This window comes from Trematomus bernacchii, unplaced genomic scaffold, assembly GCF_902827165.1.
Source record: "Trematomus bernacchii unplaced genomic scaffold, fTreBer1.1, whole genome shotgun sequence".
Lineage (NCBI taxonomy): Eukaryota > Metazoa > Chordata > Actinopteri > Perciformes > Nototheniidae > Trematomus > Trematomus bernacchii.
The window spans coordinates 8,466,621-8,489,402 of NW_022987547.1; the positions used below are offsets into that span (position 1 = coordinate 8,466,621).

The 22,782-nt window shown below is 40.7% G+C and overlaps 1 protein-coding gene across 1 annotated transcript; it reads right to left on the minus strand.

Moving 5' to 3' along the window:
* Window positions 1–22,263, minus strand: LOC117476790 (metal transporter CNNM4). The gene is given in 9 exon segments (XM_034123532.1): window positions 1–4,782; window positions 4,784–4,900; window positions 5,705–5,880; window positions 7,777–7,866; window positions 10,363–10,459; window positions 13,627–13,796; window positions 14,547–14,681; window positions 15,774–15,917; window positions 20,796–22,263. Coding segments are annotated over 9 exon segments (2,796 nt in total). The 3' UTR covers window positions 1–4,383.
* Window positions 22,264–22,782: the final 519 nt, after the last annotated feature.

Genomic DNA, 22,782 nt, shown 5'->3' on the forward strand with positions numbered 1-22,782 from the left:
TTAATATTTGAGGTCAACTCTGTGCAATGTTTATTGCTATTTAATGCCTTCCTAGCAAAACAATGGGGAATAAAACTTGAAATAACATCTCATCTCTCATTATAAATAGAGCTATTTTAAACATTTCTTTCAGCATCACACAAATGCCGCTCTCTTCATGTACAGAGTATTTACAGTCATATCACACAAACAGCAATCAGGGAACTGAACACAGTGTTTCTGGGTAAATTAACCCAATAAATGCTGCTTCTCACAGCTGGAAGCCCGTTTAACAGAACCACACCCTCAGGTGCCTATAACAAAACAAAAAAAACCAATAAATACAATGTTTACAATAAATACAACATGAATAAGTAGAACCATTGTTTGCACATTTCCCAGTACACAAACTGGCAGTCACACAGCCAACCAGTGGCTTTACTGGAAACCAGTATAAGACCAATTGCTACATGAGACCTATATGAACCAGCAGGCAGGTCTACATTTTCATCCAATAAGGCTAAGTCCACTATATATTTTAATTTAACTAGCAGGTTTACCCCTCAGGTAAGTACTCTATAAGGTCCTGCTGAATTAAATCTAAGGTTTTCAGAGTGCCGATTTTCTTCAGGGCCGGAGCCACCTGATAGGGGGCCCCTGGGGTAAAAATGAGCTGCTGGGACCCCATTCCTTCCCCCACTCTCTGTGCATTGCTTGAACACAGGTTTGCTGTATGGTCATTTGGTAAAGCACAATTAAATGTATCAACATGCGAGCACATAACTGAAATAATGAGGTCTTAAAAGTAGATTTTTTACATCTTTAAGACCTCAAGGTGAGAAAATAAACTTGATTTAGGGCTTCAGAGTTGCATTTACCCATTCATTTAAAAAATAAATCAAAATACCACAGTGAATATGGGAATATTTTGGGCGACCCCAGCGTAACTTGTAAATCCAAATTTGGAAAATCTTCCCACAAAGGAAGAAATGCTTTGGATTATCACTTTTTTCAGACTCATGTGTAAAACGGACATGTTTAAAGTGTTTTTCAAATCAGTGCTTGCTTATACAATAGTTGTTCATTGTTTTATATTTTCTAATAAATCACTATATCAACAAAATAATTTATCTCCAGTTACTTTAAATCTTTTCAGTGTCACTGCATACATAGGAAAAAAATAGGTAGATTACATGCTAGCAGCTTTAACATCTGAGCTCAGTCTGTGAGGAGTGAGCTGCTACAGTCGTCTTCATGTTAATCTCTTTATCTCCACCGGAACACAACCCAACTTCCTCCAACTCCTTGTCTGCTGCAAACACGGGTTGAATAGGTTCAGTATCATTTACACACACAGTACAATGTACCTCACTGTACATTGTTTCAAGTGGCAAACAGACGTAAATTTGCCTGGTAACAGAAAGCAACATGAGAGTTTATCACACCACATTTAGTCCTGACAGGGTTAACATCAGTAGTGTGAAGACATGCAGTGGAATGTTTGTTGTCCATTAAATCTCATCGAGTTATTGTGCTGTGAGTGTTTTCAATATTCAAGTGTCAATCCTTAACTCAGGGCTAACGGCAAGCTCAAAGGTTAACAAACACACGTGTGAAACACAAGTCACTTATTTTCTTGCTGAGAGTTAGATGAGCACATCAATTCCACTCTCATATCTGTCCATTAAATGAGAAAGCTTGTGTGTAGTGGGGCAGAATGTTTATGCCATGCCAAGCTAACTGTGTCCGGAAAGTAGCTTCATATTTGATGTAAAGAGTGGTATTGTTTTTCTCATCCAACTGTTGGTAAGGAAGCTAAAAAGGGTATTTCTTAAAATGTAAAACCATAAACGTAAAACAGTTTGCAAGTTGTGACTGAATCAGGGCCGGGGCTACTGTTCAGGACACCAAGGTCATGACTTCTGCATTTTCTTTCTATTCATCTTTTGGGTACTAGCAATGTTGGGAAGAAGAAGGAATACATTAACCCAAAGAATTTAGTTTGCTTTGTTGGTTTTCTTGCAAAGAGTAAGACGAAAAGGTTGATTCCTCTCATATATGAAGGAATCAATCCCCTCACCTAAAACCTCTCAGGCCTCTCCATTATATAGGACTATAGCAGAAAACATAATTAAACTGCCGATTCATGCTTTAAAGATGGAAATACGTTCTTTTTTTGGGGGGTATTCAGTATTGCTAAAATCCTGGCTGCGGCTCTGCTTACAACCATAATCTTCCCGAGTATCTTATCAGACTCAAAAAACATGGAGACATATCCTCATTAAACTTGAACAGCACATACTTGCTTCTGAAAACAGATAGCATTACATTTCTCTTTGCTCTTATTTGGTCTTCATGTCACTCTGTCAGAGTTATCCAACATGTGCATGCTTACACATACAATAACAAATGAAACATTCCAGTGTAACTTCCATCCAAATGTCAGTGAACGCACAGTGTTACAACCTCTAAAGATCCAGTTTGGTCAGCGCTTGGTGTCATGGTGATTTGAGAAGCAGCTGGTTTCACTCCGAGCTCCATCACAGTGAGGAATCCATTCACAAGAAACAGTGTCTGAAGAATGCAGCTTGTCCTTCAACTTCAACTGCTTTCAAGAACCAAAGAAAGCTAAAAAATAAATAGAATCTCTAAAATATAAAACAAATTAAATGTCAATATATATATGTATATATAAATATACTTTACATAAATAAATATCACTCTTGGAAATTAAATAATTTTAAACATATTGCCTTGGTCAAGAGGCCATAAACATCCACCTCACATCACCAGATTTAGTGACTTTAAGGACCATACCGATGTTTTTGCAAGTTCTAGAAGTATTTCCATGTCTAATTTATATTATATTACTATTTTATATTGCATGCATAACATCCTTTGTACTCTCTTGTTGACTCTGGGGTGTTCAGACTGCCATTGGTTTCAATAAATGTTTTGTAGTGTATAAAAATACATTAGCATTCATAAACTATAACAAAAGTAATAAAACATTACATTTGCCAATTCATATTTTGCTTTTTTAAACACTGTATTAATTGAACAGTGTATTATTCTAATGCAGAGTATTCACAGTTTGTATTAATGGGTGAAAACATGCAAAATCACTGGTATGGCTTCCACTCAGTACAGTGACTCTGGTCTGTTGGTGCTGAACTGACAGACAGAAGCAGCAGACAAACTAATGTATTGGTTCTCATCCATCTTAATAAAAGTCACCCCATGGAACAAAATCAAAACTAAAGTCATACTTATCGTAAATAAAACCATAAACTTAAACCAAAAGTTTTACTCTTTGGAAAAAAAAGGAAATTGAGAGTCAACCAACTATACTGACCCCAGCCCTGATCTGGTAACACCAACCTATAATGTGAGTTTTTTGTTGATGTCTTACCAGTGATGATGTTGAGGTTCAGTTCACATTAATTACAAAAAACCCTAAAAAGTTTTAGTTTCATGTGAAGAGGTTTTGAGATATCTTCGCTTCAATACAAAGGACTTTAATGCGTGATCATTATTCTACAGGATAAAACCTTTTGTGAAAACACATCTGCTACATTTTGGTTTAAAACATTGAACAATGGTCTTTGGCTGATGTTAGGCATCCATGTTTGTTTGGTTTCAGGCTCAAAATCTGACTTTACAAGTCATTATTTCAACTTGGCAGTTGACTTGAAGATACAAGTCAGACATGTTACTCTGACATGACATGAAAGCAGGATAAGAGGTTAGCAATTTCATTTTTTCTGATAGGCAGATAAGTATACGGGTCTATACAAGTAACATGGATATATTTTTGTAGTTTATAAGCAAAAATGCATTTTAATTTATTTGAACAGCAACGTGGCTTTTCAGAAGTGATGTCTACAGACCCCAGTGTGGTCATACAGATGATTTCCTCACTGTAATGCATCTCCTGTGAAAACGGTTCACAGTGAGGTCAGTAGATGATCCACAGACACTGGAACAATTGGTTTTGTAGAGGCACGTTGCTTCGGAGTTAATTTTTCACTAAAAAAGTGGAGGCAGAAATCTCAAAACCTGGACAAAAAATAAAACTAAAAACATTTGCAAGCCTTTTTGTAATCCTGGTGAACTGACCCTTTAAAAACACAAGACCCATTCTTCATTTCCAATCGTAATCACTAGTGTTCCCTCTGCCTTCTTTGTGTCTATACTGCATCTTTTTTTTAGTGTCGGGAGGGGACCATGCAGGAAGGGATAAAAGAGGATCTCCGTTTATAAAATACACGTAAAGTGCTGATCCTCAGCATACCCAAGAACTCTACAGAAAAGTTCAGGAGACAACGAGCAAACAGGAAACAGGAAGTAGTGCGAGAGTGTGTTGTTTGAGTGAGTGCGCAGGTAGTGTAGTTCCTACTTTAGTTAGATGGTGCTTTCAGTGTGTGTGTGACTGATGGTGTGGACGTGAGGGTTTGCCTGGGCACGTTCACAGTTCTGCTGCTCACTGAGCAGAGTGGTGGTCTCCCCCGGCCCGTTGTCCGGGCTACCAGGGGGGGGCGACGGCTGGGACTTGGAGGAGGGCAAAGTGGAGTGGGGGGTGATGGTGCACGGCGCTAAACTCATGGAGGACGGAGGGGGCAGGGAGAGCGGGATGTGGTTGCTCGGAGGGGGGGTGACTTGGGGCAGAGACTGGCTGGGTCTGCGGCGGGAGGAGGAGGGGGGGTGCTGGGGCAGAGCGGCTCGGGCGCCCGGCTGGATGTTAGACGGCGTGTGCTTTGCAGGAGGCGTGGCCAGCGGCAGCGGAGAGCGGCTCCCCGGGGGGGGTGATGGGGGGCAGAGACACAGACGTGTCCAGGCGGGTGTGGCTGCCCTCCGGGGACTGAGGCATGCTGTCCAGCTTGGACGCTAGGAGGCCGTTCTGGTACTGAGCCCGAGTGACCTGAGGAATACAAGACACCAACGATAGGAGGATAGAAAAATTAGGGGTGTTTCACACTATGATATACGTTCTTTGGACAATGATATTTGCGGTTTTCATGGATGATTCCATTCATCTCGAATACTGCAGAGTCATGGATTTGAGAATAGTTTTTTTATTTCATACCAATGAGCCACACATCAAAAAAGGTAAATGATAAATGATTGTGACCTGGTGCGGTGACCCAATCCCTAAATTGGGACCCCTGGACTAAATCAGCTCACTCTATATAAAGTAGTTCAAACTAGTTTGATGTGGAGCAATTACAACAGCACACGTGTTGCATCCTGATATCAATTAGGAAATAAAATGCTGTGGCAGGACAGTAATCATCTAATATAATCATTGTATTTGACCTGAAGCTGTGAGAATTAATAGACATTTTTGATATTTATCTTCAATATAATATGTTTACGTACAGAAACATTATTTTAGAGAAGTGGCATAGGAGGGAGGACTGAAAGGACGGGTTGTCAACGTTTACAACTTAGCAACTTTTATGCAAGATTTTAGCATTTGAAGCTTGTTCTTCTATCTAGCCCCTTTCCTGTAATGGACAACACTTGGCTGGGTTTTTCAGTTTGGGAACTTAATACTTACTGTACTCCAGCAAGCATCTCAAGACAACCAACCCTAGTTTAAAGTAGGATTTTGATTTCAGGGTTCTTGTTATTATTACATTAATTAATTTGTACTTTTACACAAGTAAAGGATCTGTTACTCTTTCCCCCCTGTTTACAGTAGAGTTGCCTGACCGGTACTCACCTTAACAAACTGCAGGTGTGTGAGAGCACGTACACTAAAGTCTGGTGTGTACTGGAAGGGGGTCCCCGGGATCTGAGTGACGCTCCCCCCGACCGAGCCGTTATCTGGAGCGCGCTCAGTGCAGCTCAGAGACGCCGAGCGGTTCAGGTTCCCGCTGTGTGACGGAGAACGGAACTCTGGGGATTAACACAGAAGAGAGTGAGCTAGAGGGTGAGGAAGGAAATATAAAAAAAATGCAGACATGCACACTTAAACATCAACAAATGCGGAAAACATTGAATACAAACAAGTAAAAATGACATGAAAACAAGATGAGCCAAGTAACATATCACACGCATGTACAGTAATGTCAACATCACACATGTGCTTGATGGTTTAATGGAGGAGATGAGTTTGTTATGCAAAGAATGCGACAAACATGCAGACTGCGATTAGACAAAGTGCATCGTTTGAGCATTTTATGGCTAAAACAGGACTGTCCGAGTTCAGATGAAGCTCTGTCATTGGCTTGTTTTAGTGATGTCATGGAGGGTGGCGTTATTCTCTTATTAATGAAAGTTAAAGGAGAGCGTTGGCGATGATCAGAGGACTTGATTTCAGCGTTGTATAGATCAAGTGGGAGGCACAGGAGTGTGAGCTTAAGGAATAGTTTAACATGTTGGTATATACTCTTTAGAGATTTGAGATGATAGGATCAATTCCAAAAATGCCAAACTATTTCTTAAACAGAGGTCTACAGTCATGGGAGTTATTTAATATCTCAGTGGGTTAAAGGGAGGTAGTGAAAACAGAGGGCCTTGAGCCGCATCCAGCAAGTTCCTCCTAACTGATAGACAGCTGTATATACTGATATTCTGTATACATTTCAGTATTTTAGGTCTGAAATAACAGGCAATAATTAATCAATCAACATAAAGTGAATTGAAACATATTTTAATAATTAATTAATTGTTATTTAACAAGCAGAAACTTGACTCATCCTAGTTTTAAATGTAAGAAATGCCATTATTTGTAATGTTAAGCTATGTTAAAGGTGGGGTGTGTAATTTATTTCAGAAACACTTTTTGTTATATTCCATGGAACGCCGATAGCAATGAATATCTTAAGTGCTTTGACAATAAATACATAAAAAAATGTCATCCTTGGAAGCCGCAGCGCTGTAAAAAGCACGACCAATCATTTTAGCCGGCCCGGCTAAAATAACTGGATGGCCTACCTGCCTGTCAGCCTTCCATCTGTGCACAAACTTATCTCGTGCCCTCATTGGTCATGTGCACGTTCGTGTGTGTTGGAGGAGGGGCTCTGTAAGGAAGTGGCAGATTTTCTCCGGTTGTGTATTTTCAAATTCTAGCGCACTCGAGCTGGTTTCTCCAAAATTACCTACCCCACCTTTAAGTTAAATATCTACAGGTGTATGACAATTTGAAGACTCTGTGAACTCTGTTTTTTTCATTATTTTCCATTGTTCCCCCCAGGATTTATTAATTATTGGTACAGGACAAATAATTGAATTTTTACGTTTTTATTCCAAAATATAATTTACAATTTCGCAGAACTTAAATCTTACGTATGTTTTTTTTTTTAACTGGCAGTACAAAATCAAAAAATTCCGAGTCAATGCTTTAAAAGAGCTAATTTGACAATAGAATAAGGGATTCTTTTGTAAATACAGTGTTAAGGCACTTTTGTAAATAGGCAACATTCTTGCATATGCTTGTTTAGACAATATTTAACATTTGAGAACTTTTTCCTTTTCGTCTACTTTTGAAGTAAAGTTTTCACTCTTATAAACATTAGTATAGAACAGTTTCAAATAACCAATCAAAAGCTCTTCCTATCATCCAGGACTTTGTTTGAAAGCGCCCCCTGCTGTTAGTCAGGGGGAACTCAAAGGAGCAACAACAAAAGGAAAATGACTCTTCTCGTTAGCTAGACTTGATTATTATTATTATGATTGCACTTGCTGGATCAGGGCTCCGAAGATGATTTAAAAAGAGGGAAAATGATGAAGAGAATAAAAGAGGACCCCCCCCCTCCCTCCCTCACTTTGCTGGCCCATGCGAGTGTTTACCTGGGAAACGAGAGAACAGAGAAAACCTCTTTACTGAAAGGCGTCGTGGAGGGGGAGACGCCACTGATGGGGAGAGAGGAGGGGTGACGGCTGAGAGAGGAGGAAGAGGAGGAGGACAGGAAGAAAGAGGAAGACAGAGGAGCTGGTTTATTGCTTTGGTGTATATCACATCTGCCGCTCTCTGTATTCATTCACTTTGGGGGTCTACTCTTTTTACTTACAAGACATTTTCTTGGTTTTAGTCTTCTTCAACCAAGGAGGATAGACTGAGTCAAAGAACTTTCCAGCACCTCTGCGCCTGCCTAGTCTGTATCAAAACTATCCTGAATTCAAATGTAATTATTGTCCTTGTCTTTAAAAATAGATCCTAATTTGTAATACTATGAAAACATATTTTAAAGACCTAATTTTGCGAGATATATGAATCAATTTAAATATAAAGAAAATAAACCACATGACATAAGGCAAAACCAGAGATAAAAAAAAGTCAGCGTTTCAGTGTTTCTAAAATCCAGCTTGAAAACGTGGCTTCTCTCTACAAATAATTTAATAAATAAAAAGGGAAAAGTAACCAATAACAAGTGAATAATTCGTTAATATTGATTTAGATTTAAATGTAACGCTTTTAGCTTTTATATTTATTTTTCTTTGAATTTAAATCAAATTCCTTGTTTGTTGTGCACATACTCGGCCTATAATGCCAACACAACTAAGTTAACAACTGTGTAAGGAATATTTTACCTAAAATAGATCCTAAATCTCAGTTCTTTCCAGTAAAATGCAAACATGTGTAACATTTATATTTACACAACTATACACGGAACATTTTAGGATGAGAAATGGTCAAGTGTTTGACATGCTGCACACACACTGACTGGCATAATGTGCACATGAAGTACAGACAGCAGTTTATCCAGCAGACAGAAACAGACCAACAGGAAGGGAAACAGAAGAAGAAGAGGAGCAGAACATTTCATCAGCAATAATGTCGCTGAACCACAAGGAGTCACCAGGGGTAACACACAGAGAGAGCCAGTCACCTCAGGGCAGGGAGGTCGTTTATAGGATGCCTCTCTGATATCGACACCAGCCTGCTGCACTGTTGATAGGCTAACATCATCCACTTCCACGTCTAAAGCCAACAACCTGCATCCAGTCTGTCATTTCAGCTATCCTCATTAGCCTCATCACATGTCTTACTTTGACTCCAATCTCACATACTGCACAGGACTTTCACAGAGATTCCTGCTCTGAAGCAGAAAGTAAATATATATATATATATAATAATATATTCAATATAATCTTGCTGGATTATATTGAATTGTCTTTACAGTACATACAGCCACACATTGTAGAAAGACAAGGGGAATACATTGTAATCTTCTTTGCTTTCTGCCTTTTTAGTTATCATACAGGTTCTTCAACTCCAATTTCAAAGACGTCTGCTCCTGCAAAGTAAAGCTCATGGTGGTTTCCTCAGCTTATTTTCTAACCTATTTCTTAATGAACCCAATTACCATTTAGATCCAACTAAATTAAATCAACTCAAGGTAACCTACAACGTTGCAGTGAGCTGAGGAAGGCAACAGAATAAATGCAGTCCTCTAAAGAAATATGAGTTCAGATTCATGTTTAACGAATGGGCGTTTCCCGTTTGGTCCTTCACAAGCTCTCATTAATAAATGAAAAGGGTACAAATATCTACTTTAGTCTCTGTGGTCGATTTCTCAGGCGTCACCTGCCGGCTCGGAAGAGAGAATACGCACTCTCTCTGAACTTAAAGGGTTTCCCTATTTGGATTAAGCTTATTGACTTTTCCACTGCTCTCTTCAAACACACCGCATCATTAGCAAGTCGCTGACACAGCACTTTGTGAAGGAGCTTCAGCAAGTCGAGGAGAACAGAGAGACATACCGGCTCAGATTACTAAGAACAATGACAGTTGTTATTTCAGTCTTTATGTGAACGGACAGCTGCCACCAATGCAGGACTTTGACTTGTAACAGAGTATTTATAGTGTGGTATTAATACTTGTTCCTGTAGTAAAGAATCTGAAAACTTCCTCCACCTCCTGTGTGTAGTTATAACAGGAAAATCAAGTCACTACAACATCCAAAATGTCTTGTTATAATGTGGAAATGACCTCATTAGGCAATATAAAAAGACTTCCAATCATAATGGGACACTGAACTGACACAATACTTCACATTACACCTATCTGGGCGGATAGAGGACACCTACATCTAGAAGAGCTTCAGCAGGAGTTGTTTTACTCTGCAATATGGGCCTCGAACAATATGCCTCGCTGACACTGGGGGCTAGGAGAATATTGATGTATGTATGACATTTTTGTATTCCTTGTTCTTCTGTACTCCATGTTGCTTTCTGCACTGTATGTCTATTTGAGATGTGTTGAATCCATGTGTCTATGCGTACCGGCTGTGAAAACAAACATTTCTCTAGTTCAATAAAACTAAATCTAAAAATGTATCCTTTGTCATGTCGCAGCAAAAGCATGCTGTACAGTGCCTATTTAATCATCTTGTGTGCACAGGTGTGTACATTGTGTCTAATGTGCTGTCTCACCAAGTGACACTGAGCTCAGAGCCATGACTCCGTAGTAAGAGAACGGGCCGGTTTCAAACTTCATGTTTTCGTGTCCGGCTTCCACCTCCACTCGCCCCTGAAACACATGTCACATTTAGATTAATAAGCACAGTATATGACAGGGTGTATTATTCGTATGTATGTATGTATGTATGTATGTATGTATGTATGTATGTATGTATGTATGTATGTATGTATGTATGTGTGTGTGTGTGTGTGTGAATCAGTCAGGATGCTCTGTTTGTGCAAAATCCTGTGGCAGGTAACAGAAACACGTTAAGGTGAGGTCCTATAAATATTACATCCTGCCAGATTCTGCTGTGGACCAGTGTCTCTTTACCTCACACAGAAACACCCCACACACACACACACACACACACACACACACACACACACACACACGGTGAAACAGGAGCAGCTGTGCTCAGGTTGCATGCTGTGTGTCTGCAGTCACTTCATCCACACCTCAGGTGTCGACAACAAAGCCTCCACGTACAAACACACACTTTCAAAAACAACAGCAACAGTAACACATAAAGAGCATGCAAGTTAAAATGAATGATAACAATGAGCAAAAATACATTTTATATTTACATAAATATTTGTAATTTATCTTCTTGTAAAACTGAGCAACTGTTGACAAATCTAAATTCCCTCCTGGGGATAAATAAAGTATTTCTGATTCTAATTCTGTATTATAGACAAGATGAGAGCCTTTAAGATAAAGATACAGATAAAGTCCAAAATATGAATAACTACTCTGGGAGTCGGACATTGAAACTATGAATCAAGCTTGGGTTGGGGGTTTATCACAAAGAAACAATTCTATAATAAATGCAAGAACCAACAATCTGAATAACTAAATGTATCAAATAAATGCAGTGACTTGCCTCTAAAATAGATGAGGAATAGTTTCATTATAAAGTTGCATAACATTGAAATACACAAGTAAAGTACAATACCTTGAAATTGTACTTAAAGAGGCCCTATTATGCTTTTTGGGGATTTCCTTTTCCTGTAGCTTTGTTTACTTCCGTAACATAGTGACATCACTCTGTAACACTCACTTCTATTGGCTAGCGCTGCAACACATTGAACATGATAGGCTAAGGGGTGGGACATATCTAAGCGGTTGACCAATCACAACAGAGCCGGCCAGCTAACCAATCAGAGCAGACTGGGCTCTGGTTTCAGACAGAGGGTGAAAAGAGTAAAAGGGGGAAAAATGTGATTTTGATCATTAAATCATGTAAACATGTCACAGTTGAGGCAATTAATACAAACATGAACCTGAAGTGGGCATTATAGGGCCCCTTTAAGTATGCTACTTATTTTCCTTCCACCACTGGAGAAAGCTTTGAAACCGTGAAAGGATTTGCTTCTTAGTTTCTGCCCCCCCCCCTCCTGCTTCAGAAAGTCTCTCCTCTTCATCTGTAACTCCTCTCTGCTGTCTGTGTCTCTCTCCATATGCTCTGCTGTGTCTCTTCTCATCTGCTCTTCTTATTTTCCACCACCCTTAACCCTTCAATCCCCTCACCCTCCTCCATTTGTCCCCGTCAAACGTAAAGAGGATCAATTAGTGAAGGTCGTGCAGAGACCAGCCCCTCTCACACACAGGAACTATTCATATGGTATTTAAATTACAAAGCATGTTAATAACAACTATAACCCCCTACACATTTCATTTATTGCTTAAAACACATGTTCTGTCTATAACGCTGAATATATAGGTGTCAATATTTGAAATTAAGGGAATGGTGTGCCAATACAGACATTTCAAAAATATCTTGATATACAATTACTTGATGAGGCTTTAAACATAACATGTATTTAAAGCTCTTTTTTCCTTAATCATTTAAGGGTTTATTTTGCCTTTTTGTGACTAAAACAACATATTTTGGGGGTTTGGATTCTGAGTTGGATATTAATATGTTGGAAAAATGTAAAAAGGATTTAACTGGCACTTTTCTACAATTTCCTGATATTGTTTACACCAAATAATTCATCAATTAATTTAGAGAATAACTGACAGATTACTTTATAATAAAACTAATAACAAGTTCTGAATGGTAATAAAAACGATCAAATTATTATTATTTTTTAAATATTTCTACTTTGAAACGTGTTGTTTGTTTTGACATCATCTGAAAATGGATGTTCTACTTTGAAGAAGTTAACATAAATGTATGGACAGTTTTGTACCAAAATGTTGAGTCTCTAAACTAGTTGCTGAATGGACTTTTTGCCCATGAATTTACGTACATTTTACAGTGAATTTAGTCATCTAACAAATAAAAATACTAAATATTTGCTGCTTTTATATGTTTTCCATCACTACAAACTGGAATGAATAAAAACTGCAAAAAGTAAGTGTTGTTTTTCAACTGCTCCACACTTAATCTGCTTTATCCATTATTATAAAAACCTGCCGTTGTAAGATTCATAAAGCATCATCAGTATTTGAACACTGCATTTTCTGACGGTAAAAGCATCAAGGTTGTTTTTTTAGTGTAAACAACAGAAATCCACTTAATTAACTTAAGTCAGGCCTGTCTTAAGGAGTTGATGAGTTTAGCGACTGCATCGGTGCTAATACCTGCTGCAGACTGACGCAGTGACCTGGAAATAACCTCTCACTCGTCTCAAACCTGTTGTATAACCTCACTTTACCCCAGTCTTTAAGAAATCACATGTTAAATAACCATAACCATAACGTCCACATATACCAGCACTCTTTGAACTGATAGATATTTACTTTCTCATGTATTTGTTAGTATTGTTTAACACTTAATTATACAACTTTAGTTACTTTCAGATTATTAGAACCAAATATGATCAACAACTTCATGTTTTATTATTGATTAAATAACCCAGCAGTAATTGCAATGAGCTGTATATTGAGTACTTGCAATGTTGTACTAAATATATTTAATGCAAACATGATCTAGTATGAGTGTTTTTAAGTATGTCTACACTATTGTATTGATACTTTCATTTAGCCAAAGATCGGAGCACTTCTTCGACCGGTTTGCTCATTATCTCACAGAAATTGCTACTTTATTTAAATATGAATGTAGTTTGAATCCTCTGATTGCAGGTGTGGCAGTGTACCTGCAGAATGAGGATGAAGAAGTGGCAGTGTACCTGCAGAATGAGGATGAAGAAGTGGCAGTGTACCTGCAGAATGAGGATGAAGAAGTGGCAGTGTACCTGCAGAATGAGGATGAAGAAGTGGCAGTGTACCTGCAGAATGAGGATGAAGAAGTCCACAGGTTTCCCTCTCTGGTAAAGGAAGTGCTGCGTTGAGCGTTTGTCGTTTTCGTTGAACTTGAGTTCCAGGATGACGTCGGGGTGGCTGAGGATCCTCAGTAACACTTTCTCTTTGATCTGGAACGGGCTGAACAGGCTGACCTCTGGAGGGAATCAGAACAAAGCAAAGATATTACGCATTGTATGAGTTCTGTGTTACAGAAAGCAGAATGTTTTTACTTCTATAAGCACAAAGACTGACCCTTCACGGCTAAATGAAGGGTAAAAAACCTTTGATTCTGTGGGCTGATACTCAAAATCAATTTTTACTATCCAAATTTCAACATTGGTTGAAAATATCCTTATAACATTTAAAACAATAACCATAAAACCAAAACGTTTTAAAAACAGCTTTTCCCTTTTTTTCAACAGGTCTTATCGGTTTTAACATTTCTATTATTACATCCTTCATGGAGGATTACAGAATGTAAAGACCCATTACATTTTGGAGCAGAGGCAAACCATGGGGTGAATATACAAATTATTTTCCACCTTGGCGTATCATAGATATCTTTAATTTGTGTTTTATTTTAGGTGTACTTTTTCAATTACAGTCCTAAAATGATTTAACCATGTAAAGCACTTTGTTTTGTATAAATAAAGAGAATTATTATTATAAAAAGGTGTCAGCTGTTACTCTCCTTTATGCATTTTCTGAACTTTTTTAGTAACTGTTCAGGAACTAAATATTGTGCTTATATATTATTAACACAGTGTATGCTGTTCAGACAGACTTGACATCAAGGTCACTGGGTCTCTGAGTCCCTCAGAGAGCAGGTGTTAATCTCTGTGAAGAATCAGTCAGCTGAACGACAGTAAAACAAATCAGTGGCTGAGAGATTAGCGGCGCTCACCTGTAGCCAGGAAACGATGAGCCGCCAGCATGAGCTGAGGAGAGATCTTCACTTTGCTGTCGCCCTCCTGCTTGAAGGCCGAGAAGTCGGGCTTGTTTTTATTGGGGTCCACCTTTTTCCTGTTTCTGTTGTCAGCTGCAGAACGGAGTGCAGGTTAGCATCAAACCAGAAGTGGAAAAATCCGTAAAACAGTGTACAGAGTAATATTAGACCATATAAATACAGAATGTAGACTATGAAGTCAAAAATATGAGCGCTAGTAAGAGTCTGTATGAATACACTTGAATACAATTTCCTTAGTCATGTAATTACAATACAAAGTGGACAACAAAGATATAAAATATCAATTTCACATCTGAAGGTAACATAACAAATCTCAACTGGTGTTTTTGCAACGTTGTGATATAAATACTACTGAAATAAATAACTAGTCTTTCACTACTTTTTTTTTCCCGATATGATTTTTTAATAAGGCAAACCAAGAGATATAACATGTTCATTGCGTAAGCTTAAGAGATGCATGGTAGGTGGATTCTATAACGCTTGACTTGTCCCATGTCAGCACAGCCCTCCACTTTAAAATATAATACACTGTAGTTTGCCATAATACACTCATGTTTTAGTTTTTAGTTTTTAGCTGTTAAGGTTATTTGTATAGTTACATTTAAATCTGGTGTAAATACTTGTCTTGACATCCTTATTTAATGCTACATTTTTTCTTAAAAATACTCATTTTTTCTTATCCATATATATATTTTTTTTTACCTACTTTGCAACTTATTTTTTAGATTGTTTATGTTTGCACTACCAGATACCAAAGCAAATTCCTTGTATGTGTAAACGTACCTGGCAGTAAACTTGATTCTGATTCTTTGACTGAACCACGGTAGCCATCTCCACTGTTTCTAGTCTTTATGCTAAGCTTAAGCTAAGCATTTAGTTACCTTTGAACTGAACCAGGCTAGTAGTACCATCGATTAGTATGCTAAGCTAAGCTAAAGGCAACTTGTCAAGAATTGTCTTCGTACCTTAAAGACATTTATAAATGAAACATGAATGAATGTCTCATGAAAGTTTTTTTTTTTTAAATCACCTGTAAGAGCCACTTAAGAACGAATGACTTCCTTCGAGTGTTTCTTTTGCATGATGTCGACAACATATCAGTGTCTTTCAATGGTGTGTGTGTGAAGTGTGTATCTGTGTCACAGGCAGCATACGCTGACTCACTGTAAAGGTCAGACTCATCCAGGATCTCTGACTTGATGATCTCTTCGATGACGTCCTCCAGCGTGACCAATCCCAGCACCTCGTAGAACGGATCTCCCTCTCCCTCGTTGTTCACTTTCTGGACAATGGCCAGGTGGGATTTACCTGGAGATAGAGATCACATAAAGGTTACAACCAGGATGTACGAGTGCACCTCGAAAGTGAATATAAAAACATTTTGCATTCCCACAAACTGGGCTGTTAAGACATGGACGGGCAGGAAAGTAGGGCAGCATCAAACAGGAAGTAGAGATTCTCACTGCTGCAGCTGTCTCCTAAACTTCAGCTCGAGGCCTTCAAACACATTCAGCTACATACAAATATCCTTTCTTGTTTTTCTATTTTAGATTTGCTGTTCGATCTGTCAGTGGAATTATCCTGCCGACTGCTGCTGGGAGGACAGATTGATGCCTTAATATAGCCCAGACTGGACTAAGAGCTTTGCAGAGAAAAAGAGCTGGAAGAACTGCCAAAACAAAGATAAAGAGGAGGGAGAGTGGAAGGGAAGATGGAAAAAAAACAGATTAATACTCTCCTCATTAAAAAAAAAACGTATAGACCGTTTTTCCTGCTCATGTTGGCTAACTGCATGCAGGTCTGCAGTGTGGCAACAAACAAACTGACATCACTGGGTGGCTGCCAATGACAGCTGAGTAAAGGGACTTTATCTGGAGAGAGGCTGCCAGGTCAGAAAGCTGCCACAGTCGCTCTGCATCAAGACAGAGCAGCATCTATTCCCCTCACTGCTGCGCCTGCATACATGTGAAATGTAAAAGACACCAAAAATGTATCTGTCAAAGGTTTTCAGGCTTAAAGAGTTAGTTAATTGATGACTGAAAATGGTATTTATCACATATATAAAAAGGCAGTGAGATATTTTTAAAGCTTATTTTTTGTCTCTTTATTTTTGTTTTCAATAGGAAAGTCGTTAGTAGATAGAAGGGGCCGCAGCTTGGATTCAAACGGGGGCCACTGCAGTAAGGACTCATACTTTACCACATGGGGGGGGCTGCTACACCCAGCTAAGACATCACATTAGTAATCAATATTCATGGAAGAAATATCTAGAACCACCTTGACTACACACACATACAAATAATAAAAGCAGTAAGAACACTAGTGTATTTGATATATACTGCAGAACTATGCTTTGAATGGCATTGTTTAATAGTAACTAAGACATAAAGATATTATCAAAAAGTCCCTATTTTGTGCACAAGCCCAACCGTCACTGACAGATAGTTGACTAATAACTTCCTGAGACACAGCAACAACCAAGGTTTGTTCAAAATACTAACATATTATTTATACTTAATATTACATCTAATTAAGTATTTAGCTGTTCCTCCAACTGCATAGCATGAGGACTTTCTGTACACAAAAAAATGCCTGGTGTAAACTACTGGCTAATTAGCAAGAGCATGAGACATACTGAACGCCCTCAAATGCATCACAGCTCTTACTATACGTCTAATTGTTGTCTCTCACATTCTTTCTAAATTCTGCTGCATACGAGATGTTCTCTTTGTCTGACTGAGTTTGCATCTTTGCATGTGTTTTCATGATGTGGTTCTGATGTGCTGAGCTCTCAGGGACACCGTACGACTCAGCACAAAGCAGCAGTGTTAAAGAGGCTGCTCTGAGTCATCCAACAACATCAGCCACTGTCACACACAGAGCTGCGTACAGTCAGCGCTCTGCAGCCAATAGCCTCTGACATCTTCATCATCATCATCATGAGCACACTGACCTGATGCAAACTGTGTGTGTGTGTCCCCCCCACAGGAAGGTCAGAGGCCACTGCAGCAGGCTCACATAGTGACTTCAGGACACTTCAGCAGGACTAATATTAGCTGGCATGTGTCCTTCAACCTTGAAGTTAAAGTGGACCTATCATGCTATATTTAAATGATATATTGTAGGGCCATACCTATATAAGGTATATTTATACGTTTCTGTTTTCAAAATACCAAACAGATCATGCATTTTAGCCATGCCTCATTTCGCTCTATGTGTTGTTTGCTGTCTACGGGTCTGATTCTGCTGACCACGTCCCCCTGCAGGAGAGGGGAGCCGTGCTCTGATCAGCTGCTGGGCTGTCAGAAGAGGGGGAGAAAAAGAGATCTCCGTCCTCCGTGTTTTATTATATAGAGTCCTTATTCATTTGTTTTAAAGCTCAATAAATAACAAAGAAGACCTTTGACCGGCACTTTTCTAATTTTGTCCGGAAGATTTCAACTTTAACGGACATCTTGACCGGCGAAAGAAACTGAAACTGAAACTCTGCCGCACGGTCCCCTCGTTCCTTGGAAGAGGCGGAGAGGTGGGTGTTTGTCATCTGCTGGTGGACTAACCGGAGAGAATTACAGTGCTTGCCTCGACGGGGAGGGATTGCATTGAATTAAAGCAGCGGGAGCAAACGCTTGGGAGAAAAAAAGCCACAGTGGAGAATAAACAGAAGGGTAACCATGGTAACTATGGGCGGGAATAATAAATAATAAATTATAATAATAATAAATAAATAATAATAATAAATTGCTCTTATTGTCATTTCACAGTACTGGTACTATGTAACGAAATTGTTCCTCTGCATTTGACCCATCCTAGTGTTAGGAGCAGTGTGCTGCCGTGGACGGCGCCCGGGGAGCAGTGTAGGGAACGGTGCCTTGCTCAGGGACACCTCGGTAGCACTTGGTCTTGTCGGGACTCGAACTGGTGACCTTCCAGTTGCCAAGCCAAGTCCCTATCGACTTCGCCACCACCACCGAAGTCTTCTTCGCTGCTTTTGTGGCAGACTACAGCGCCACTTACAGGCCTGGCATATGTACTACAGCGTCTCCAGCGCTTTCGAGCGGCAATGGCCGGCCGTGGCCCAACCCCACATTCCCCTGATAGGTGGAGAGTTGGCCCAATAGCCGTAGCGCCACTTCTGTGACGTCATAGAAGTGTTCAAATCTGGATCAGTTTTTATCAGATCCGTTGCAGACCCTTTTTTAGAGATTTGGGTATGGAGGAAAATAGAGAGGGTTGTGTTTTCTGACACTTGGTGAGTTCCCTGGAACACCGGGGACACATATTCATGTATAAAAGACGTACAAAAGTGCATTTTGCATGATAGGTCCCCTTTAAAGTACTTGTTTTGTGACAGATATGTTTTCTGTTTTCAGCCAATTATCCAGCTCATAATACTACAAGTGAAGATTTAATATGTTTCCTTGTCATATAAGCAATTCATATGACAGGCTTTTGGTGGAAAATGTTTTGAAGGACACTGTTCCCTCTTCTCTTTTATTCATGGTACAATTAATTGGAATATCAACCAGAAAATACTGTAATTGGCAGAGAATCCTATTGTAAAAAAAAAGATTAATGTTACAGATCACATGACTTTCAAAAGAGAGTTTCTTTAAGAGCTATTTTGATGATTTATATCTCACCATCCTTCATCAAATCATCTCTTTTCTAAGAGTTTAAGTTTTAGGGAAACAATCATATTACTTTGGGTATACTATCTTTGCAGTCATTATTAACAAAAGGTGCTGTCAACACCTGAGGCAAGATGTATAAATGATGCTCCTGCACAAAAAAGTGCTAAAAATAGCCACTATTCATGCTGGTTTCGCATTATGACAGCTGATAATGCAGTTCTTATTTTGCACTTCTTTTCAAATGAAAGGCTGGAAAGATGGCAGAAGTACTGTAAAACAAATGAGTGCACTAAGGGCGTGTCTACATTCATGTATAGGTCTAAAAATGAGGCTTGTGCATGTACGCAGATCAACAATGACTTCTTACACAGAATACAAGCAAATGCACAGCTTTATAAATGATGACTGATTCCAAAAAGAATAATCAAGTGTGTATTTGCAGTGTTGGCTGCTTTACGAATGTGAAGAAAAGCATTTGATATCTTGAAATGTAAACATTATCATCATCACATAAGCTTCAGTTCTCTGCTGGTGCTTCATTGTCACGATACCAGCTTTGTGTTCAAGGTTTAAATATCAGCGCTGATATTTCCAGCACTAATCCATTGCGCCTGAACGTGCACACTTTTGATCCCATCATACACATTAGCACAGAGGCTGCACTCCCTGATTAGTTCCTGCTCTCTGATGGAAGATGCTCATTAGTGATATCCGCTGCTGCAGTGTTTACAGGAGATAAAAACCCGCTGCCAGATTAAATAAAACACTGATGCCAATTTGAGAAAAAACACATGGTATAACACACAGAGTTTGCAGACTTCAAACGCTCCTGTAGTGCCTCTTCATCATACATTATTTGTGTTGTTTATGCATTTTGTCAACAGTTTTCCCCTTCTTGTTTACTACCTAAGACTGAGACTAAATATGATTCAGCAGTTTTTCCTGGCTGTAAAAAGTGTTCTGAAAATATGAGTCCATGGGCTCCTCAAATATGAATATTTTCTGGTTTTCTTCTTGGTTTTTATATATTAATAAGTCAACATGTTTAGGATGTTGGAGTTTGAATAGCTTCTCTCAATTGACTTCCTTTTTGGATTATAATTATTGATAATAAAAGAACAGAGAAGCTTGACTTGATTGATTCTGAAGTTAAGTAAAAATACACAAGGGCACAATAAACTTTGATGTAGTGAAGAAAATCATGATATACACTGACGAGGATGAAGGTGAGGATGAAGAAGAGGAATGTGCGTATCATCAGGACCACAGCTGGATGACAGGGTCTGAAATGTGGATCTGTGTTGCACTTTGCATAACATTTGTTTTGTTGCATGCCAGTGCTTAAAAGTAGGCTGTGATGTTCCAGCTGTCAATAGTGCTGATCAATACAGACAGACAGAGCATTTTGAGGGAGGGGGGGACAAAAAGGGTTTATGCGGATGCAATAATGGCCGGAAACAAACCCTACAGCAGGTGATTTATCTGCAGGTTCCTCAGAGGAATCACCTGCTCCAGTGTTAAAAGATGACACACACACAGACACATGTTTACACACCTTTCTTGAACTCCTCCAGCATGGCGTCCAGCTTCGTGTCATGAAACACAAAGTGCACAGGGTGGTTGTAGAACTTGGTGATGGTCTTCAGGGTGGTGCAGTCATCGGGGTCCACGAACGCCAGGTCCTTCACGTACAGGATGTCCATGATGTTGCTCTTCTCGTCGTCATACACAGGGATACGAGTGTACCCGCTCTCCATGATCTCAGACATGGTGTTGAAATCCAGCACAGCATCCGCCTGGATCATGAAGCAGTCTCCTATGGGCGTCATGACATCCTCTACAGTTTTGTTCCTGAGCTCCAGAGCACCCTGGATCATGTTGAGCTCCTCCTTCACCAGGTCGTTGTAGGGCTCCGTCACCCTCAGCATCCCCACCAGCTTCTCCCGGTTGTACACGGTGCCGATCTCCTGACCCAGCAGGACGTCCAGCAGCTTGCTGACTGGGAAGGACACAGGGAAGGTGAGCAGCATGAAGAACTTGGTCACCATGATGGTGTTGGCTCCTACAGCCAGCCCGTGGCGGGAGCACAGCGCCTGGGGGACGATCTCACCAAAGATGACAATCCCAACCGTGGAGGCCACCACAGCGCCCAAACCTGATCCGATCAGGTCATCGAGGAGGATGGTGAGGGTGGTGTTCACCAAGACGTTGCCCAGGAGCAGAGAGCAGAGAAGATAGTTCCCTTTGCTACGGATTGGTTCTATTTTTCTTGCGTATTTCTTCTCCTTCTCGGTGCCACAGCTCTGGACGATGCGCAGCTCCATGGGGTCCAGAGCCATCAGCCCCAGGTTCAAGCCGCTGAACATCCCAGAGAGCACCAGCAGGAAGGAGATGAGGATGCACTGCAGCCATAAGGGCAGCAGGGACCTCTTCTCCTCCACCACCAGCAGCTTGCCATCAGTGTCCCCCAGCAGCACCCACCTGCTCGCCTCCACGCGGCTCCGGATGCACACGCCGTACTCCTTCTGCGGCTCGGTCTTGCGGAGCGGCTTAATGTGAACGGTAAGCAGCCCCGACGAGCCTCGACTGCTGACGTTCAAGAAGGTCTCGACGCTTATGTCCTTCGTGAAATCTACACAAGTCCTGTCCGGCGGCTCCATCATGCCGCTGCCTCCTCCTCTCGCCGCCGCCTTTACCGCTTCATCCTCCTCCTCCTCACCTTCATCCGCGCCACCGCTTGCGACATCCGTGAGGTCCGTGAAGCGGATCTGCGTCCAGGCGCCCGAGTGGAGCTGCACCCCGTAAAACCGGAGCTGCACGGAGCTCTCCTCAGTCACCTGGATGACACCGTCGTCATTGGTGCTGGACGGCTTGTCGCTCCTCTCCAGCCGCATGCCGAGCACTTGGCTGCCGCTGACACCGGACGCTGCAGCCGCCGTCTCCGTGCGGCCACCGACTGCGCTCCACAGGAATATAATGAGAGTGAGAATATAACCCTGCTGCCCGCTCCATTCTGTCGCCATGTTTGTTTCACTGCTCGGCGACCCAGGGCCTGACGTCATTTACTCATGTCCGAGCGGCTCCGCCCCCCGCCGCCCATCACACACACCCCCGTTATCACCGCCTACCGGGCAGCGACAGGTAGAGCTAATAAACAAACTCCCCCTTCCTCCCCTCACTAGTCATCACACACAAACACACACACACATAGGCCTACACGTATACACAACTCCTTTATTGTGATACTCATGAGTGAGTGATGCATTCACCCTACGTCCCCCTCTTTATTTTAACAATCTATGGTCATCCTCAACTCACCACCACCCCCCACCTCCCCACCTCCCCCCCCTGCACAGCCTTGTTTTTGTCTCGGGGCAATGCGGCACACAGCGGTTTCACATCCTCCAATTGTATCCGGAGCCAGCTGATGTTATGTAAGGCACATGGCATCTGTGCACCCCCATCACCCCCTCCCCCGACTTCTTCTCACCCCCTCCCCACCTCCCCTCATCCTCATCCTGCACCATCCTGCATCCCTCTGG